The 21,658-nt window shown below is 48.6% G+C and overlaps 1 protein-coding gene across 4 annotated transcripts in view; it reads left to right on the top strand.

Moving 5' to 3' along the window:
* Positions 1–21,658, top strand: part of MECP2 (methyl-CpG binding protein 2) — a 66,668-nt gene extending 45,010 nt beyond the window's left edge. For all 4 annotated transcript variants that reach the window (XM_080653031.1, XM_080653034.1, XM_080653032.1 and 1 more), the window contains 2 exons: positions 12,829–13,173; positions 14,800–21,658. In XM_080653031.1, the coding sequence (XP_080509157.1) occupies positions 12,829–13,173; positions 14,800–15,883 (1,429 nt within the window). In that variant the 3' untranslated portion in view covers positions 15,884–21,658. The remainder of the gene's footprint in view (positions 1–12,828; positions 13,174–14,799) is intronic.

Below are 21,658 nucleotides of genomic sequence, written 5' to 3'. Positions count from 1 at the left end.
GGGGCTTTCCTTCTCTTCCGTGTGGAGGACTTTGCCTTTCCTAAGCCATCTCCTTCCCTGTCTCCTTTTTTTCCCTGTCATCTGGGCTCAGGCTTGGATGGCTCCATGCAGTCATTCTGTTTGCTTTGGTACAGAGGGGGAATTCTTGGCCCTCTCTTCCCAGTCTCTTGGCATCGGCTCTCACTGCTTCTCTCCCCCCCCTACCCCCCGGGCTATGGTGAGCTGTTTATCCTGTGGTAAGAGAGAAGTTGCACATTGTGGGAGCTATAGTGGGGGATAGTCTTTAGAGTATCTAAATTCTTCCCTCTGTCCTAAGAATTGTGCTAAATGTCTTACACCAAGGCTCACTCCAGCTGCTTGAAGGATGTGTATGCCATTCCTGTAGGGATGCAGAATGGGGACACCTCAGGCTCCAGGTGGTTCCCTGAGTCTGTGTGTACCCAAGAGCAGTTGCTTTCCCCAGAGCCAGCCTGGCTCACAGGCACTTTACCTGTTTGTCCCGCACCTCCCAGTAGGAGCTGCAGTAGTTCCTGGGCCAAAAAGGAAAAAGTTACTGATTCCCACCCAGTTGCTTCTTTCCAGCTTAGCGGAAAGAGGTCTTTTGTTGGCTTAGAGGTCTCCAGGTGTTATTGACTCCCCAGCATGGCTTCTGGGGATGAGGCAAGGACAGGAGCTCAGTCTTGTTGCTGCTTTGTCCTCTGGAATCGTTTTCTAGGCTGCTGGATTTTGAAATGTATTGAGTTCAATTTTATGCCCCTTCCTTTTTTTTTTTTTAATATATTTTATTGATATTTTACAGAGAGGAAGGGAAAGGGATAGAGAGCCAGAAACATCGATGAGAGAGAAACATCGATCAGCTGCCTCCTGCACACCTCCCACTGGGGATGTGCCCGCAACCAAGGTACATGCCCTTGACCGGAATCGAACCCGGGACCCTTGAGTCCGCAGGCCGACGCTCTATCCACTGAGCCAAACCGGTTTCGGCATATGCCCCTTCCTATGTGTGATGAATTCTTCCCTTCACATTCCTCCTCCCCACCTTTGTTTTGTTTCTTATTTTATTAGGGATTAGGAGAGAGCAGTTCTGTGGGAAGTTGTAACCTGTCATTTGATTCTAAGTCTCTGATCCCTGTGAAATTAAGTTTGTTGTGTGGTGTTGGATGCACTGACCACAAGAAGCAATTCACAACCCCGCACCCCCATATGTTCTTTGGCCGTTCACAGATACTTATTCTAGGTAAATGTCCGGTTCCAAAGGGAATTCCATTGGGATCTTGACTGGAAGGACAGTATTCAATCTTCCTATTGTATTTTCTACCCATTTAGTGCTTGTACACAGACAAGTAACTGATATGTTGATATTTGTCTTGTCACCAAGCGTGTTACTTCTTTTTTAGCCAGTCCCCAGAGTTGTTTATGGGACAGAGACCTAGTCCCTGCTACTTGCCTGCTGCTTCCTAGTGGCTTAGAACCCCTGTTGTCAGAAGCTGAGTTGGGGTAGAGTGGATCCCCAGGATGTTACTGTGGAGGTTGCTGCGACAAGTGGGATCTCTATCAATATCTGTGTATCTCTTTCTGGGTGTTCCAGCAGTGCAGAGTCACTGGAGCGCCCAGCCCTTCTCAGCTCCTTCCCTGCTCTCAGCAGTGCCCAGGGGAACCCCTCAGCCTGTCACCGTCCTTTCCATGTATGGCACTATCGGGCTCCAGGCCCTTCATTTGCCACCACCAAATTGCACTTCAGCCAGCCTGGCTCCGGCTCCAAGGTCCTGTTGTTCTGACCTTGAAGATTTCCTAGGGCTCTGTTAGGACTTTGCGGGTCTCCCCACCCCCGCCCTCGCCCCCAATGTTTGAGTGTGGTAGAACCATGAGAGCAGAACTTTTCTCACATTGACTCCTACTGCACCACATCTTATAGCAGCTTCTCAAAAAAGTGCCTCAGTCATTGGTGGCATCCTTCTGGTTTGCCAACACTGATAGAGAGATTTCCCCTGTTTTCTATTTTGTTGTGCATTTCAGTGGGCTCAGATGTCATCATCAGAAAACAAAAGTTTGTCAGGCGTGCAGATGTGGGGCGACCTATGCTAGTAAAAGGCACAATAATGAAAACAAGGCCATTCACTTCAAGTTAGTTATGAGATATTCAGACCAAGTAAGTGGACTCTTATGGAGAGTTCTCTCTTTTGTTACTGGAGATCTCCTTTCTGCCCCTTCCTCTGCCCACCCCCCAAATATGTTGCCTCTGTATTAAAATTTTATTTTGGCAAATATTCTGTTCTTCTGTGAAAACAGCTGACACTTGATAAAAGTCTGTAAAATTTGTTTACAAAGGTAAGAAGAAAACAGTATCAACAGAAAATGATGAGAGGGAGGAGCAGCAGTGAGAATGCATTGCTGGGGACCAAAAAGGCAGGCACATATAAGTGCCTATGGAGACCAGCTGTTGGGACCTTGAAGATTAGATATTTGTCATGGGGACAGAGAATCTCCATTGAGCACGCTGAAGGGTGTGCTCATGGCACTAGGGAACATGATGGAAGAGAAGTTGCTAGGAGGGGAGGCTAGAGAATGGAAAGCAAAGTCTAACAATACAAGCCTTTGTGGGACAGCTGGGGAAGCCACCCTGCTTGGGTTTCAGTTGTGGTCCATGACTTTATCAGCTTTGGGCCTGATCCTTCCTCCACCCACAGTGGCCCCTCAGGTCACAGTGTCACCATCACATCCATATTCTGGGGCTCTTGCCTGGCTCCTTGTTGGGTTCCCCTCGCTCTTAGTATCTCCCCTTTCACAACATTAATAAAAATAGTTCTGATTTCATTATTGACTATCTGCTGTAAAAGAGTGACCATACCAGGAGAAAGAAGAAATGGATGCAGGTAGAAAGCGTGTCTTGCTATAACATCCCTGGCTCTAGCACATCTCCTGCATGGTACCTAGGAGGTGCTCTAGTAATGTTAGCTATTAAATGAGTGAGTAGGTGAAATGAAACACCCCCACACTGTTCCCAGCGTTCTTGCTGTAATGACTTCTGTTTAAAGCTTGCCCCTGTCTGCTAAGCATTCCAGAGTGAAAGCAGTTTCTGCTGCCCCACTTTACTCCTATCTAGTTCCAGAACATTTTCATCACCCCCAAAGGAAACCTCATGGGAAATAATCTGGCAGTTCCTCAAAAAGGTAAACATAGAGTTCCCATATGACCCAGCAATTCCACTCTAGGTATAGACGCAAGAGAATTGAAAACATACATCTGTGCGAAATCTTGTACACAAATGTTCATAGGAAACAACCAAGTTGTTCATCAGCAGAAGACTGGATAAAAAAGTGGTATTTCCATATAATGGAATGTTATTCAACCATAAGAAGGGATGGTGTTCTCATACATACTACAACATGGATGAACCTTGAAAACATGCTGAGGAGGCTGGGAGTAAGGGGAACTGGGGGAATGACTGCTTAATGAATTGGGGTTTCCTCCATGGGTGATGAACTGTCCTGAAACTAGGTAGTGGTGATGGTTGCACGACATTGTGAAGTATTAAGTGCTGCTAATGGTAAATTTTATGTTATGTGTGTTTTACCACAATAAAAAAAATTGATCAAACGCCCTCAGAAAATTTAGCCAACAACCTTCAACTTGGCCAAATGCCTTGTCATTAAACTTCTTGAACTAAATTCCTTTCTGACTGGCATTGTTACCATGTCCTGGGCTTGGTCCAGTCTAGCACGTGTCACCCTAGGTCCCCATGCTGGGCTTGGCTCTTTCTCTGGGATAAATGACAGAGCTGCTTGCCTGGGCTCTGTGCCTGTAACCAGACAGGCTTGCTTGGAGCCAGCTGTGGGTTCTGAGTACTGCATGGGAATCATAAAACCTAGCTTTATGATTTAGGGTAATTGGTGAAGTCAGCTGTCATTTTAGTGGAGTATTGCAAAAATTTAGGTATAATTCACATACCATGATCCCTGGTCCGTATGACTCAGTTGGTTGAGCATCATCTCATGTACCCAGAGGTCACTGGTTCAATTCCCAGCCAGGGCACATGCCTCAGTTGCAGGTTCGATCCCCAGAAGGGGGCATGCAGGAGGCAGCCGATCAATGTTTCTCTCTCCATCTCCCTTCCTCTCTATATATAATAAATGAAGACATATTTTAAAAAAGTAATTCACATACCATGAAATTCACCCATTTAAAGTGTACAGTTCAGTGGCATTTAATACATTCACAATGCTGTGCAAGTATCACCTCTATCTAGTTCCAGAACATTTTCATCACCCCTACAAAACCCTGTACCCCGCTAGCAGTCACTCCCTGTTATCTACTACCCCTAGTCCCTGGCAGTGACTAATATACTTTCTGTCTGTGTGGATTTTCCTATTCTGGACATTTCATATAAATGGAATCATTCAGTATGTCTTTTTGTGAGGTGCTTATTTCACTGAGCATCAAGTCTCCCAATAATTATCCATGTTGTAGCATGTGTCAGAATTTCCTTTTTATGACTGAATTACATTCCATTGCATGGATAGACTACATTTGTTTCTCCATATATCTGTCCATGTATACCTGGGTTGTTTCTACCTTTTGGCTACTGTATATCATTCCTTTCTGAACATTGACTTGCAATTATCCATCGGTTCCAGTCCTTATTTTCAGTTCTCTTGAGTCTATATCTAGGAGTGAAATTGTTTGTTCATATGCAAACTCTGTGTGTAACCTTTTGAGGAACTGCCTGACTATTCTCCACATCAGCACTGTTTGCTTAAACCTGCTTGACTTTCCCCCTGTGTGGTGGACTCATAGTATAAAGATGAGACTTATTGTATGGCGCTGGTTGCCTTCATTTGGGGAGGGATCTATCTTTGAGTGGCAAAAACTGTGTTTTATTTAGCTTTTAAAAATGTAGACAGTTTCTTGCATCTTCTAAAATTGGGGTATTAAAAAATTTACTGAATTCAGAGCAGGGCCACTGAATTTCAGGTTCTACCACTGTAGCCTGCAGGCTGAAGCAGCATCCCCTCTTTTGTTCCTGGAGACCACTGAGACTCTGTCAGTGCAGTTTGATTTCTCACAGATCTTTAACACATTAAGTGCCCAGTCAGTCATCGGTGACTGACACTATACTTTCCATCCGGAAGACAAAACAGGCTGGGCGCTTAACGTGTTAAAGGGGCTGAAGCTGGCGTCTCAAAGTGCTGCTGCCTTTTATTGATTTGTGCAGAGAAGCTTCCTTGATTCTGAGATTGTGCAGCTCATATTAGAAGTAGAAAGAATTGGAAGCACCAAGTGAATGATACTTCAGGATGGAAGCAGCCACTATAAGGAGTCCATTTCTCTCCTCTGGTCCCTGACCATTGACTTGGGGAAGTGGCCACTGACCTGCCCTTGTAGTTCATGACCTTCTTGTGGTACTGGGCTCTTGATGCAGCTCCATAAGATGGATGACTGGAAATGAAAGGTGCTGAGAAATTCCATCTGGAATTGGCATGATGCAAACATGACTGGCATTGGGAAAGGTCAGGATATTGCTGGGGCTCTGGAAGGTTCTATGAAGCTCACTCTGGGAGGAGCTAGATTCCAATTCAAGTGAAAAACTTTCAGCTGCTGCTTTCACCTGGCTTTTAAGCCTTTTTTTTTTTTTAATTTGAAGACCTTGGGGATTGAGTAGTCCTTCCTCCCATAGTTGTCTGGCCAGCTGTACCTGCCAGCTGTTGGTTGCTTGCTCCCCTATAATGTACAGTAGGCTTGGGTCAGATGAGCACCGGGTACAGCCTCCCAAGGCTACCTTCTACAGGATTACTGTAGGTTACTTTCATTATTAAAATACAGGCAGTTCTCACCATCAAACCCCTTGAGATAAAATGATTTGGCCCCAAAACAAGATTGCTGCAACTCTAAGGAAGGATTTGGTCTAATGTAGCAGCAGAATCACTGAATGGTGTTTTATTACCAAGAGCCTTCTCTCATGCTTCATAGATATTTACGATTTGTGAAAACCTTTCTGCTTAAACGCGATATGTGCATTCCTGGGGGAGAAAAATCTTGTGTTCTACAAATCACACAATAAAATATAGGAGTTGTTAAGGGAAAAATAGGTAGGGTAGACCATGCAAACTCTAGGAGATTTGGTAACCAGAGTTCACTAACAAAACCAGTGTCAATTCTGTTTTAAAAACACACCACCAGGCCATTGAAATCTCAGTTGGCATTTGCACCCAACATCTCCATCAGCCAACCATTTTTCACCATAACCCCGATTTGTGCTTCCTCCCACACGATGCACAGATGAGTTGTCCCATTGACATTAAGAGTCAGGTCCTGCCCGGCCGGCCTGGCTCAGTGGTTGAGTGTTGACCTATGAACCAGGAGGTCACGGTTCGATTCCCGGTCAGGGCACATGCCCAGGTTGCAGGCTCCATCCCCAATGTGGGGCATGCAGGAGGCAGCCATTCAGTGATTCTCTCTCATTGATGTTTCTATCTCTCTCTCCCTCTCCCTTCCTCTCTGAAATCAACAAAAATATATTTTTTAAAAAGTCAGGTCCTAAGCAAGGCTTCCTTCAGCAGTGATTTTATTTTAATCACAGGGAAATATCTTGACATCTTCATTCATACAGCTTCACCATATAGTACATAACACTGTGGAAGATGTGGTTCTTTTTCTCTTAATGTACTTGTGTAACGTGACGGCTTTCTCTTTAATTGTTAGGAAGCTTTCCTAAATCTGCTTCAAACGCTTCCAGTTATATTGATGTCATCTCCTCCCTTTTAAACATGTTTTCCCTGAACCCTTTACCATTGGAGGGTTAGTCACAGTCATCGTAAGTAACATTGCACTCCTAAGTACTTAAGCATGGCTTTCCTAAGAGCACAGGATGCAGTTATGACACTCCGGGAATTTCACTTTGAGCTAACATGGAACCATGTTTACGTTCCCCAAATGCCTCATTACTGCCTCTTTCAGCACCTTCGAACCCGGGAGCCAGTCCAGGATTGCATGTTGCTTTTGATCTGTCTCTTCGGTCTCCTTTAATCAGAACCAGTCCCCAGCCCCCCCCCCCTTTTTTTTCCCATGCCAAAGACCATTTTGAAGAGTCCAGGCCCATTGTTGTGTGGAGTGGACCCTCTCTTTGGACTTTTCTGGCTGTTTCTTCATGGCCTCAGTTACCCCTTCCTGCAAGATGGGATGGTGCCAATGCTCCTACTCTTCCACAGCACTTCTACAGGCTGGCCACAGTCAGTAGTACTCAGTTTGATCTCTTGTTAAGGGGCACTTGCCAGATTTCTTCAACAAACAGTACACCTTCCCTTCCTTCCCTTATTCTTTAGCCTTTGTATTCCTTCATTTCTTGCCAGCTTGTGTGTATAGGTAAGATTTTTTAAACACTGTCTTCTATAGCATATTCTAGATATTCAGTCCAGCCTTTTTAGTCATTTTAGAAGATGGAGTGTCTGTGGATCTGACCACCTCATTGCTGGAATCCAATCTGCAGAAGCCTGGGACCCATCCTCCCAGGGTAACCATCTCCCATACTGCTTCCCTCGTGAGCCCTCCCTCCCCATCACTGTAGATATCACTGTGCTCTTAGGCAAGTGAGACACCAAGGCCCTCGGTAACTATCCCAGCCTTGTCTCCTGCCAACCCCATACCACCAGTGACCATCAGGCTACTGGTAGTGCCCAAATTCATTATTTGGTCACTGAGAGCCTGCTTGCTTTGGGTGCTAAGCTAGCCCCTGCTCCTCAAAGCTAATGGCCCCAGGGATACAGCCATCAAAAAAAGGAAAGGGCCCTAGCTGGTTTGGTTCAGTGGATAGAACATCAGCCTGTGGACAGACGGGTTTAATTCTAGTCAAGGGCACAAGCCCATGTTGCGGGTTCAATCCCCAGTGTGGGACGTGCAGGAGGCAGCTGATCAATGATTCTCATCATTGATGTTTCTCTCTCCCTCTCCCTCTCCCTCCCTCTCCCTCTCCTTCTCCTTTTCCCTCTCCCTCTCCTTTTCCTTCTCCCTCCTCTCCCTCCTCTCCCTCCTCTCCCTCTCCTCCCTCTCCTCTCTCTCCCTTTCTCTCTGAAATCAATAAAAATATATTTTTTTAAAAAAGAAGGAAAGATACCACAGTATCTGAGTTGTGATTGCCACTTGGCATGTGACTATTAAGTGCTATTCCTGTGCCTGGAACTCACTGTGTGTTGAGCAGGGAGATGACAGTAAAGAAGGCACACATCTAGGGGGAGTTGCCCATCACCAGGGGATATTCTGAATACACTGGGGCGGGGGGCAAGGGGGGCATAGGGTGCTCCTATTCATGAGGGGTGGGAGGAAAGACCAGGGAAGGCTTGTCAGAAGCGCCATCTTAACCCAATTGAAGATTGGAGAGAGGGCCGGCCCAGAGCCTCTGGTCTCCCTCCCAGGAAGGGCATCATAGTGAGGACAGGAGGGACTTGATATTGCTGCCTCTGCTCATCTGACCTGGCTTGCCTTGAGCCCTCCTGACCAGCCTGTGAAACTCCTCATGAGTCTTAAAAACTAAGCTCAGAACTTCCTCCTCCAGGAATCCCCATCTCTGGGTTTCCCCTCTGCCTAGAACAGGGGAGGATGTCACTATTTCTTTGTTACCTCTTTGTCTGTCACACACACACACACACTCACACACAAAAAAACAACAACACACACACACAAAACTTGGAGCTCTAGAAGACCAAAGAATGATGCTAATTCTGCTCTCGCATCTCAGCTCTTAGCAGTCTGGTTCAGGGCAAGGGTATCAATGAAAACACATTGGCTCAACTGTGACCTCATACAAGTTGAACTTCCTTGTCTGGTTGTACTTCCTTTTTTTTTTTTTTTTTCATTTGTGACACTGAAAAATTGAATAGGTGATTTTTCTAAAATACATGAACTTGTGAACTAGGTGCTCAATTCCCCTCATACTCAGGATTATGTATGTGCATGGGTACGTGTGCGCGCGTGCACACACACACACACACACACATATGCTGTAATCACAGGGAGGATGAAGAGGGCTGTTTGGTTTCTTTGAAAACTGTATGCTTCAGCAAACCCCATAACGTCCTGGTGTGTATGTGGGAGGGGTGCTTAGGGAATTGCCAGGCCTCCTTCAAGGTCACCCTGGGACCGAGCAGGCATCTGAGCCAGGGGTAAACTCATTTGGATTACCTGTTTTGCATCATTTTTACCCTCACACCCAGCATAATGGCTTCCAGGCTTTAGGGCTTTTGTTATTTGTTTTTAAGTACCAAACACTTGTGTACCCCTCAATGCACGGAATTGAAAATCACTATATTGTCATAAAGAATTAGAATACTGCAGATAGAGTTAAAGGTTCTTTTATTCCCCATCATCTTTGGTGCTATTAAAGTTCATTTATTGCCCTGGCTGGTGTGGCTCAGTTGGTTGGGCATCATCCCGTGCACCGAAAGGTTGCCAGTTTGGTTCCCAATCAGGGCACATGCTCAGGTTGCCGGCTCCATCCCTGGTAGGGAGCGTGCAGGAGGCAACCGATTGATATTGATGTTCCTCTCACATTGATGTTCCTCTCTCTCCCCACTCTCTTCCTCTCTCTCTCTCTAAAAATCAATTAAAAATATTTAACAGTGCTCGGCCAATCAGTGATTCTCTCACATCATTGATGTTTCTATCTCCCTCTCCCTTCCTCTCTGAAATCAATAAAAATATATTTTAAAGAAATATTTAACAATAAAAAAGTTCGTTATTGTACACTTGGGAACTGTTAAAAAGATAAATTTTATGTTATGTACATTTTATCACAATAAAAACTTAAAAACAAACACATAGTTCATTTAATCAGAGTTTGGGCACAGCTGGATATACCACCTTTGTAGCTGGTAGCCAAAGATGTATGTTCTCCTCTTCTTGAACTCCATCCTCCAGGCTTTGCCGAGGTCCTTAACTCGTCCCTCACCCCCGCACCAGTCCATCAGCCAGCAGTGTTGCTTCACCTCCTGGTCTTGTCCCCAATCCTCTTCTGTCCCCATCCTGGGCCACACCAAGATAACTGCAAAAGGCTTCTCAGGGCTCCTCCCTGCTTTCCTCTTAGGTCTCCAGTAGTCCGTTTAGAGTGATCCTTTCAAACGCCCTTGTCCCTGCCCCCTGCTCAAAGCTTCCTATCACACTTGGAATAAAACCCAACAAAGCCTGCCATGTCCTTCCATGTCTCCACTGTCTGGAGCCTTTTCCCCACATGGCTACATGGCTAGCCCTTACACTTCATTTAGGTCTTTCTCTCTTTTCTCCCCTAATATCATCACATGGATTATTTTCTTCATTGTGTTCTAATCAGTTCATTCTTTTGAACACTCACCTGGTCACAGCATTGCCCAAACAAGGAACCCTTCCACTCAATGCCTGTGTCTTTTTCATTCTCCTAGGGGCCAGCCCGGTTCCCTTCCATGGGCATTAGACATGTTCCCTGCCCCTGAGGTGTCATTGTTGGCCTTAGAATATGTCCCACCAAGGGCATATAGAGCACTGGGGTCAAAAGTATTTGAAATAAATGTTTTTTCTGTGGTATGTCATCAATTTGATATAATTAATAGTTTCTGTTTACATACAATGTCATGACATTTTGTAACGTTTTGTTTTCATTTTATTTGGGGTTATGTAAACTTTGACCTGATTCAGAAGTTGAAATTATGCTCTGGCATACCATAGAGGCCTCGGCAGTTCTATTAGTTTCTGCTGTGTGCTTCCTAAAGTCCCCTTCTATCTCACACAAAAGGCAGCCTGCGGTATACCTTTTTTTACCTTACAGTAGATTCTGGGGATCACTCCCCAGTGGTTTTGGGCACTCTCCATGGTGTGGGCCTGCTGTCTAGTCAGCAGGTCCCTGGTGACGGCTGTCTGAGTTGTCCACAGTCCCGGGCTAGTAAAAACAATGCTGTTGTAAATAACATCATCCTCTGTTGTTTTGACTTTCTAAAGGTGTCTCTTCAGGGTAGATTTCTAGAAGGGATTGCCCTGGATTGCATCAACACCCTTGATTGTATCTAAGAGGCATTCCTGGGTGATATGGCTTGTACTTGACCTCATGGTGGTGAAAGTATTGGATGAATACAAATGAGAGTTCTGAGGAAGCCAGACCTTTTCCATTGGTGCAGTGTTTCTGACTCCGGGAGCAGCCCTGGACTTCAGCAGTGCACTGTGAACTGTTTGGAAGTGGTGGTTACAGTCTATTCACTTTGCTGCTGGCAGTTTTCCTTCTCCCTAAGACTGGGAGCATTGAAAAGTAAGCTCTGCTGGAACAAGTTAGGGACCCCACTTTTACAGCAAGAAAAGGTCTCCTGTGAGTCAAGGGCTGAACCTGGGTGACACTGGCAGCCATGCTTGGGGCCCTAAACTTCTGAAGAAGATCCAGGGAACTCAGTAAGCCTGAGGAGGGCTGGGACACACCCTCACCACGATCCGTCCCCACACCTGACCTGAGCTGTTCAGGAAAGCCATGTCTTCATGGCACCCAGTGAGTCCTGGTGCTAACCTGCTTTCAGTGTCTTACCCAAGTCATTTGAGTCATTTCGAGTGCACACCACAGTGCCTTCATTGAAGTCTCCACAGTGTGGACCAAAAGGGACGTCACTTGGGATAGACCAGCCATGGGACAGTGATCGGTGCCACATGAGCTATATAAGACTGGGCAGCTCTAGGGCTGAGATGCAAAGGCCGGGAATAGTCTTGCCCTTTTCCATAATGAGCTGCCAGCTGAGGGACTAGCAGATGGCTAATTCTGAGCCCACAATTCTTCCTAAGCCTTCCCTGGCCCCATGTTCTTGTCCTCTTAGCCTGGCCATGTAGAGCATCATGGTCAGACTCTGATCCCAGGGTCCAGGGCCTCAAGTAAGCATTTCTGAAGTATACAAGGAAGGGGCCCTACCGGATGGAACTGAAATGTAGGGAAGGCGCTGCTCTCTCAGTGTGAAAAATGGGGAATGCCCAGGCTGGGATGGCGGTGAGGGTGCTCCTCTGTGCCTTTCTCCTTGCTCTTTCCTTTCACCAGCAAGGCTGTGCTATTGCCTTGCGTTGTAAGGGAGGGTCTGGTGACCAAGGCTTACCTGACCTTGGGTCACTTTTCTTATGCCAGAGCCCTGTGCAGCGGTTTCTGGTTGCCCGGGTTAGCCAGGATTTATATAGTGCCTTTGTGACTTTTCTTCCTCTGGGGTGTTGGTACCTATTGTTGAGATGAGGAAACAGGCCTGCTCAGATCTGTGTTTGGAAATGGCAAAGCCAGGATTTGAGCTCAGGTTGGCTAGCTCCAAACCTGTGTGCTCTTTCTGCAGTGCTGCGTTGTGTGCCACCTCCCAAGGGAGTAGTGCAGGTCTGTGCTCCTGTCAGCAAGTTGTACTGTGCCCCACAGCAGCTCTTTGTTGAGTACACATTTGAATAAACCCAAAATACAGAAGCTATAGTAGCACCCAAGCCCGGCCTTTGTGAAAAAGAGCTCCACCCCCTTTGGGGCTGACAGCTCCCTATCCCAGTGGTCAAGGCAGCATGCAGAAAAGCCACATAGTGTTTCTACTCAGAAAAATGCCACCTGTGCAGGCCGCTCACTCTCCTGCACACCAGAAATGGAGCAAAGGGTGATCACAGTGCAGGTAGAGTGCAGTTGGCCACCACCACCAGCAGCCCAAAGCCCCTAAAGAAATCTGTGAAGGGAAGAATATCAAAACCTGAGTGAGCACCAGCAGGGCAGCCCCGGCTCCCGGAGCCCTGCCATTGGGCGGCCTCGAGCCTTCCAATGCTCACTTTTTCTGTAAACCGGTGTGTCCTCTACGATACTTACATACTTGTTTAACACTTCAGGGAAGAAAAGTCAGAAGACCAGGACCTCCAGGGCCTCAAGGACAAACCCCTGAAGTTTAAAAAGGTGAAGAAGGATAAGAAAGAAGAAAGCAAGCATGAGCCCCTGCAGCCGCCAGCCCACCACTCTGCTGAACCAGCAGAGGCAGGCAAAGCGGAGACCTCGGAAGGGTCAGGCTCAGCCCCAGCCGTCCCGGAAGCTTCTGCCTCCCCCAAACAGCGGCGCTCCATCATTCGTGACCGGGGACCCATGTATGATGACCCCACTCTGCCTGAAGGTTGGACCCGGAAGCTTAAGCAAAGGAAATCTGGCCGCTCCGCTGGGAAGTATGATGTATATTTGATCAAGTAAGTAAGGGCAACTCCTGCCTCTACAGAGCTGGGAGCCCTGGGTAGGTGGGAAGTTGGGGACAGGTGCTGAAAACTAATGGGGGTCCCTTGGAGTAGGAGCTATTTGCTGCTAGTTGATCAAAAAAAATGTGTGTGCATAACCCCACCTGGGGTGAGATGGCTTCAGTAATGAGCACCGCTTGCAGGCATGACTAGGTATGCTTGGAACGACTGTGTATGGAAGTCACTGCCCTGAGTGAAACATGCACAGGGTATAACAGAGTGTGATTTACCCTGCCAGCCCTTGAGGCCTTGTTTGAAGATGAAATAGCTGTAGGACCTACCCAGGGTCATGATGAGAATGCTAGGAGAGATCACCTGGGAAGTGCTGAGGCCACAGGATCTGCCATATGTAGTGACCCGGGCTCAGGAGGCAAGCAGAGCTCCCTGGGGTTCCTGCCATTTCTCAGCTGGAGAGCATCCAGCTGAGAGGCTCTTCTCAGAACCTATTACCCTCATCTTCTTTCTGGGAGAGTTGTTCTGTAACATTGCTTCATGAACCAGAAAAAATAAAATAGATGAGTCGTAGAGCACAGTACACTCTGTGAATTGTGCTGGGAAAGGTGGGCTCTCAGACAGGGCCTCTGGGGAAAGACACAGATAGACTCCGTGTGCCTTTTCAACTGTCCCTTTTGCATTTGTCCAGCCTTGGGGGAGGGTCACTGGGTGTTTTTGTTTGTTTGTTTTGATCTTAGAGGAAGGGAGGGAGGGAGAGATGGGGGAAAAGAGAGAGACATTGTTATGAGAGAGAAACATTGATCAGTTGCCTCCCACACACGTCCTGACCATGGAATCAAACCCCCAACCTGGGTATGTGCCCTGTCCGGGAATCGAACCCACTGCCTTTCCATGTATAGGATGATGCTCCAACCAACTGAGCCACACTGGCCAGATCCTGGGTGTTTTCTTTTTTCTTTTTTTTTCCTGGGTGTTTTCTATTGAAACAGTAACTTGCAAGCCTGAGCTACAGAGAAGTGAATAAGTACATTTCAGGTCAGCCCCTTAGACAATCCCAAAAAGGTTAGCAGTTTTCAAAGGACATTTACGGACATTTGCAACCTTCTTTGGTCCCAGCAAGTCTGAGAAGGGTGAGCAAAGCATTATCCTATTGTCATATGAGGAAACCAATTCCCAGAAGTGCTAAAACAGCATGCCCAGATTCAGACCGGGTGCTCTACTGGCAGGTCATGCCCAGGCACCAGCCAGCAGAATGGGCCCCGGCCTGATGGCTAGGCAGGGTCCCCAGGTCAGACCACTTCGGGGTCCAGAAGGGGCCTCAGTGGCATGCTGGTGACAGTTGTGGAGCAGCTAGCACCAAGCTATTCTGGTATAGGAGCAGGCCATTTAGATGCCCACCGCTGCCCAGCGACCTGATTGCTTCATGTATAACTGCAGCCATGCCCCCCAAGTTTTAGCTCATCTTGGCTTTTCTTAAATGTGACTCTGGCTCAGTAGTATCGTCAGGTACATCAGCTGCAGAACCTCTTCTGTTAAAGTTCGTCACTACCTTCTGCTCTGCCCTATCTCCAACATTGCTGTAGAAGCTTCTAATCACTTTTTGTGTCTCTCCACTTGTTCCCACAGTCCCCAGGGAAAAGCCTTTCGATCTAAAGTGGAGTTGATTGCGTACTTCGAAAAGGTAGGCGACACCTCCCTGGACCCTAATGATTTTGACTTCACGGTAACTGGGAGAGGGAGCCCCTCCCGGCGAGAGCAGAAACCACCTAAGAAGCCCAAATCTCCCAAAGCTCCAGGAACTGGCAGAGGTCGGGGACGCCCCAAAGGGAGTGGCACCACGAGACCCAAGGCAACAGCATCAGAGGGCGTGCAGGTGAAAAGGGTCCTGGAGAAAAGTCCCGGGAAGCTGCTCGTCAAGTTGCCTTTTCAAACTTCGCCAGGAAGCAAGGCCGAAGGGGCTGGGGCCACCACATCAGCCCAGGTCATGGTGATCAAACGCCCTGGCAGGAAGCGAAAAGCCGAAGCCGACCCCCAGGCCATTCCCAAGAAACGGGGCCGAAAGCCAGGCAGTGTGGTGGCAGCTGCTGCCGCTGAGGCCAAGAAGAAAGCCGTGAAGGAGTCATCTATCCGGTCTGTGCAAGAGACCGTGCTCCCCATCAAGAAGCGTAAGACCCGAGAGACAGTCAGCATTGAGGTGAAGGAGGTGGTGAAGCCCCTGCTGGTGTCCACCCTTGGTGAGAAGAGTGGGAAGGGACTGAAGACCTGCAAGAGCCCTGGGCGGAAAAGCAAGGAGAGCAGCCCTAAAGGGCGCAGCAGCAGTGCCTCCTCGCCCCCCAAGAAGGAGCACCACCACCACCACCACCACTCAGAGCCCCAGAAGGCACCCACACCGCTGCTCCCGCCCCCGCCCCCACCCCCTCCTGAGCCCCAGAGCTCCGAGGACCCCGCCAGCCCCCCTGAGCCCCAGGACTTGAGCAGCAGCGTCTGCAAAGAGGAGAAGATGCCGAGAGGAGGCTCGCTGGAGAGCGACGGCTGCCCCAAGGAGCCAGCTAAGACTCAGCCCACGGTCGCGACCACCACCACGGCCACAGAAAAGTACAAACACCGAGGGGAGGGAGAGCGCAAAGACATTGTTTCATCCTCCATGCCAAGGCCAAACAGAGAGGAGCCTGTGGACAGCCGGACGCCCGTGACCGAGAGAGTTAGCTGACTTTACACAGAGTGGATTGCAAAGCAAACCAACAAGAATAAAGGCAGCTGTTGTCTCTTCTCCTTATGGGTAGGGCTCTGACAAAGCTTCCCGATTAACTGAAATAAAAAATATTTTTTTTTCTTTCAGTAAACTTAGAGTTTCGTGGCTTCAGGGTGGGAGTAGTTGGAGCATTGGGGATGTTTTTCTTACCGACAAGCACAGTCAGGTTGAAGACCTAACCAGGGCCAGAAGTAGCTTTGCACTTTTCTAATCTAGGCTCCTTCAACAAGGCTTGCTGCAGATACTACTGACCAGACAAGCTGTTGACCAGGCTTCTTAGGGTATGCCTGCACCTCCCCTCCCACCCAGACCTCCCCCTGTGTGGTTGCTAAGGACAGAGAGCACTTAAGAGGACACTCCATTTTTGGTGCCATTGGTGCCCCAGTCTCAGCTCTCCTCTCCCCCACCCTGCCCCAGCTTCCCCACCTCCCCCACTCTCACCCAGGTTGGGACAAGGAGGTGTGAGGCAGGAGATACAGTTGTATTCTTTAGAGAAGAAGATGGAGATGGCCAGTGGCTACAGCCTGTGTGATCCCACTCATGGTGGCACAAATCTGGCCCCACTCCAGCCCCAATCCAAAACTGACAAGGACATTTCACAGGACAGGAAAGTAGCACCTGTTCACTCCAGTCTGGCATGGCTCAGAGGGAGTCATCCTTCGAGCTGCTAGGTGTAGACTTGCCTGAGCCAGAGGAGAGGCTGGCCCAGGGCCGGCCTCCAGTGGATGGCACTAGAGAGAGGCTATGGAGGCAGCAGGACTAGGTGTAGGCAGGTTGGCCCAGCTCCGGGCCAGCAGAGCACAGCGGAGACTCCTCAGTTGCTCAGAGCAATCTGTGACTGGCAGTTAGAGGCTCAGTGGGGTGGGGGCCAAGGGGAAGGAGGGGAGAATGTTCTTCCAAAACTTTCCAATTCTCCTTAGGGACAGCTTAGAACTATTTGCACTATTGAGTCTTCATGTTCCCACTTCAAAACAAACATGCTCTGAGAGCAAACTGGCTTGAATTGGTGGCACTTTGTCCCTCAAGCCACCAGACGCGATGGTGTTTAGAACTGCCTGGATCTGTAGATACCTGCGCTTGTTTTAAAGTGGGCTCAGCACATAGGGTTCCCACGAAGCTCCGAAACTCTAAGTGTTTGCTGCAATTTTATAAGGACTTCCTGACTGCTTTCTCTTCTCTCCCATTTCTGCCTTCTGTCATTTTATCGTTTCATTTCTTTCCCTCCTTCCTCCTCATTCATCCCTTCTGTTCCAAGCAGCCCCAGTGCCCAGCTGTATCCCGAACTGATTCTGGTTAGTTCATGCCCCCAGAACTCAACCCACCTTTGGCCTTTCCACCACCAACCCTAGCCCAGCCTCACTCCATCCTGAGCCCTGAGGAAGCCCCGGGCTCTGCTGAGCCGACCTGACCCCAGCACCTCAGCCTCTCTGAAGGGCAAGAGAACAGCAAGGTCTTGCTCTCCTAAGTCAGAATCCAGACACTAAGCCTCCTCAACCTTCCACTTGAGAGAAGTGGGTGGGAGGAATCAGACCAGATTTGGATTTTGGATCTGAGGGCAGAACAGAGGCCCCCATGGTCTGCCACAGTCATCGAGCGGCCCAGTCATGACCTTGGCCTCTGCCAGGCCTGGCTAGTGCAGTGCAATGTGGCAGGGCAGCAGGCAGAACAAATGCAGATGCCCCCAGACCTGAGCTGGGACCAGTGCCTAGGGTGCCCCCCCTCCTCTGCCCACCCAGGCTCCTCTGTTAACCACAAGTTCTTTTCAAATGGAAAACATTTGGCTTTTGCTTGCTGGAGACTGGGTAGGGCCAGTGTAGCACACATTTTCACGTCTGCACCAGGGTTATGGTGTAGGGGCTTAGAGGCTTGGGTTTGCTGTGGGATCCCATCCTTTCAACCTCTCTGTTCAGGAAGTCCTTATCTAGCTGCATATCTTCATCATATTGGTATATCCTTTTCTGTGTTTACAGAGATGTCTCTTATATCTAAATCTGTCCAACTGAGAAGTACCTTATCAAAGTAGCAAATGAGACAGCAGTCTTATGCTTCCAGAAATACCCACAAGCACGTCCCATGTGAGCTGCTGCCATGAACTGTCAAGTGCGTGTTGTCTTGTGTATTTCAGTTATTGTCCCCTGGCTTCCTTACTTTGGTGTAACCATGAAGGAGTAAAACATCCTAGAAACTGTCTAGCACTTCCTTGCCAGTCCTTAGTGATCAGGAACCATAGTTGACAGTTCCGATCAGTAGCTTAAGAAAAAACCATGTCTGTCTCTTCCGGAATGGTTAGAAGCAAGGGAGTTTGCCCATTCTGTTTGTAGAGTTATAGTTGGCCTTCCTAGCATTTTTGTATCCATTTCCTTATGCTGCAAAAGCAAGTCCCACAAGCAACCCCACTCTGCTGTCGATTATCCGGGCTTCACTTCTGACTCCTCCCCAGGAGGGAAGGGGGGTCGGAGGAGAGAGCGAGTCCTTCGGGACCCCTCTTCCTCCAAGGACAAAAGGCTCCTGACCCCACAGTGGCCTTGCACTCCTGGCATCCCCAAAAGACACCTATCCGTGCGAGCGCGGCATTCAGCCAGTTTGTCATGGAGACACTATCCATTCTGGTCGGTCGGGTTTTTATGTGTTATATACCTAGTCCAGTGAAATGTGGCTCCTGGGACCAATGTCAGGAGCTGGCTGGCCACCCCATCAGCTCATTCATCTGGTCCTGAGAAGAGAAGTGTGGGGCTCACCAGGCCCCCCTTTCACCCATGACAGTTATTCAGGGGCTGACTGGGCATTGATGGTCAAGAACACAGCATTTCAAGGGTCATTTTCTTTCTGTCTGGCCGGACCTGCAGCCCCCTCACTCCCCAGCTCCTTCCCCTAGAGTTCCAGAGCTGCAGGCAGTGCCTGAAGCTCCTTATGGTTTTCTCTCCCCCCTTTCTTCCATATTCCCTCTTCTTCCCCAAATAAGGGCATCATGAGTGAGTGACCTTTAAACAGGCCACCTTGGTGGTTTGTCACCCCGGCAGGCGGAGGCCCTATAGCTCCCGTGCCACCCCTGTTCCTAAAGTCAGGTGGATGGAAGTTTGGAGGGAAAGCCTAAGCCCTGGAATTCTCACCAGCTGTGTCCAGCCCAGTTCGGGGTGTGACCTTGATTTTGTGTGTACTTGAACACCACGAAGATGGCGGGGGGGGCATCTTTTAGGGACTGTAAAGAATACAGGAATTGACTGACAACTTTCAGATCCCCATGGGTCTAGGTCACAGAGAGTCATGTTCCGTCTCCCCAACCGTCATTCTAGTTGTTAGTTACTACCTCCTTTCTTGACAGAATTCTGTGTCCTCGAGCTCCTCCCACAATGCCCAGCCCAGCCCTGCCCTACCTGTCTGCCCATTGGTGAGCTTGTCCTTACCAGTGGAATTGCTGGCTTTGACACTTAAGTGAACTGGGGAACTGGGCCACAACCAGGCTCTAGTGCAGTGCCCTTCTGTTGGCATAGAAGACACCTAAAAATGCCATGTCCCCAGTCCATCAGTGCCAAAGTAGCCAAGGACCCCAGCCCCTCAGTTCCCTGGAAGGTGAAAGTCATGGTGGTGGCCTGGGGACGCTGGCCACAGCCAGCACCTGGCTTCTACTGAGACCCCATCCAAGTGTGGGCAACAGTCTCTTCAGTGGCATCATTTCAGACTAGAGCCAAAAACAGTGGCAGCGAGACCTGCAACAGCCCCAAGTTGTTGCCTGCTCCTCTGCCCAGTTTGTCATTGTCGTGACAGCCATCATGAAAGGGTACTAGCCAGAAACAAGCTTCCATGTTTGGTGGGGAAGGAGTTTCTTAGCTGACAGGCCCTCTGGATTTTAAGTAACTCTTAATAAGCAGATCGAGCCCAGGAGGGAGCAAAGGTTATGAACTAAACCCACCAGGGGGCTGCCTGGATCTTGGGGAGCATTCCCACTGGCTCTCTGGACTGACGTGATCAGGGGAGGTCACAGGTACTGGTTCTTGGAGAACTTTGTACATCCATTCCTAGCTGGTGTCATTGCCCCGAATTGCTTCCTGATGCGAGTTTCACGCACAAAGTCTAGGACCAGTGGCCCAGACCTCAGGAAGCAAGCTGTGTCGAGAGCCGAACGGGTGTTTGCCTAGCCAGTCCCCCAAGTGCCAGCTGCTGGTGCGTGGGCAAGCACAGCATTACCAGGCCTGTGGCCATGCCCCTGCTGTGTTGGATTCCTGCTCTTGCTCTGCTTTCTGCAAGGGTCCATCTTTGCTCTTGGTCATTGAGCCCGTCCACTCTGGAGGGGTTTGTTGAGTCTCCATTTTTGTGTCTTTCTCTTTTAGATCAATCTTTAGAAAAGGCCTAATTGTTATAAATAGCTAGGATACTGCCTCTCCCAGGGTCTGAAGTTACATATTTTAGGGGGGAACAGTGAACACTGAAACCCACTCTCAACAATTCAGAAGGAAAACCTAGAAAATATAGGTAAAAGACAATACATTTTAATGTTTCTGAACAAATAAGAGCAAGCTTTTGTGAAAATTCTGATCTAAAAATACTTGGAGCTTGGCCTGATGTGTGGTGAGCGCTGCAGGCAGAGGGGATTCCAGCCCCAAGCCACTAGATCTGAGACTCAGGGCCATTCTGTCATTGGAGAACCCGTATCTCCTTGGGTAGCATCCCTGAGGACTTGGCTTCAGCTCTGTCCTCTGGGGTGGCCTGGAGGTTAGTGGCCCACCTGGGCCCAAAGCTGCAGGAGCCCAGCTCTTGGTGTGGGAAGCAGAGTGGTCACAGGGACTCGTGAAGGCCTACATCAGTCTCATTCCCAGCACCACCTGTTTCTTGCTTCGTTCTCATCTCCACAGAGCCTACCCAAAGCTCTGATTTGTCAAGGAAAAAGTGAGTTCTAACTAAGGCCCAGGTATCTAGAAAGGAAAGGGTGATGTCTCCCCCTTGGCCTCTGCCTGTGGCACAGCCTGTCCCCTGAGGACATTCCCTGCTCTGCTCTCCTTGGGGTCTAGGGCCTGATGAAGTGGCATCCCTTCTGAACTCGGAGGTGAGGACAGAGGCCTTGAGCATTCACTGTGGTGTGTGCCCCACTCGCCCCTCACCCTTGAGAGCCCCTGGGGTAGAAGGGGAGGCTGTGTGTGAGGATAGGTGTCCGCACCCCTAGCAGAGCTGAGATCCTCACAGGGGAAGTCTGGCCTTTTGACTTTCAGAGCATTTGGGAAACTTGCAAATTGTCCTTGCTCCTCTAGCTCCCCCTTCTATCTTACCTTTTCTCAGGTCCTGCTCAGCAGTGAGAGAAAATAAGATGAAAAGGCCAAGAGGTTTGGCTTCTGTCACTGGTAGTCCCTCTCCCTGCAGTGTTTGTGTGTCAAGTGACAAAGCTGTTTTTCCTGGTGACCCTGATTATATCCAGTATCTTATAGACTATAAGCATAGGCCTGCTTGGTCCTCTCTGTTCTGGGCTTTTGTTTTGCTTTTTAGTTTTGCTTTTAGTTTTTCTGTCCCTTTTATTTAATGCACCGATTAGACACACAAAGCAAGTTGAATTTTTATATATATATCTGTATATTGCACAATTATAAACTCATTTTGCTTGTGGCTACACACACACACACACACACAAACACACACACACACACCTGTTAAAATAATACCTGTTGCTTAATTACAATATTTCTGATAACCGTAGCATAGGACAAGGGAAAATAAAAACAAAAAAAAAAAAAAAAAAAAAAAAAA

Source organism: Plecotus auritus (assembly GCF_963455305.1).
Source record: "Plecotus auritus genome assembly, chromosome: X".
Lineage (NCBI taxonomy): Eukaryota > Metazoa > Chordata > Mammalia > Chiroptera > Vespertilionidae > Plecotus > Plecotus auritus.
The sequence above is the reverse complement of the archived record's forward strand: the minus strand, read 5'-3'. Positions and strand labels throughout refer to the sequence as shown.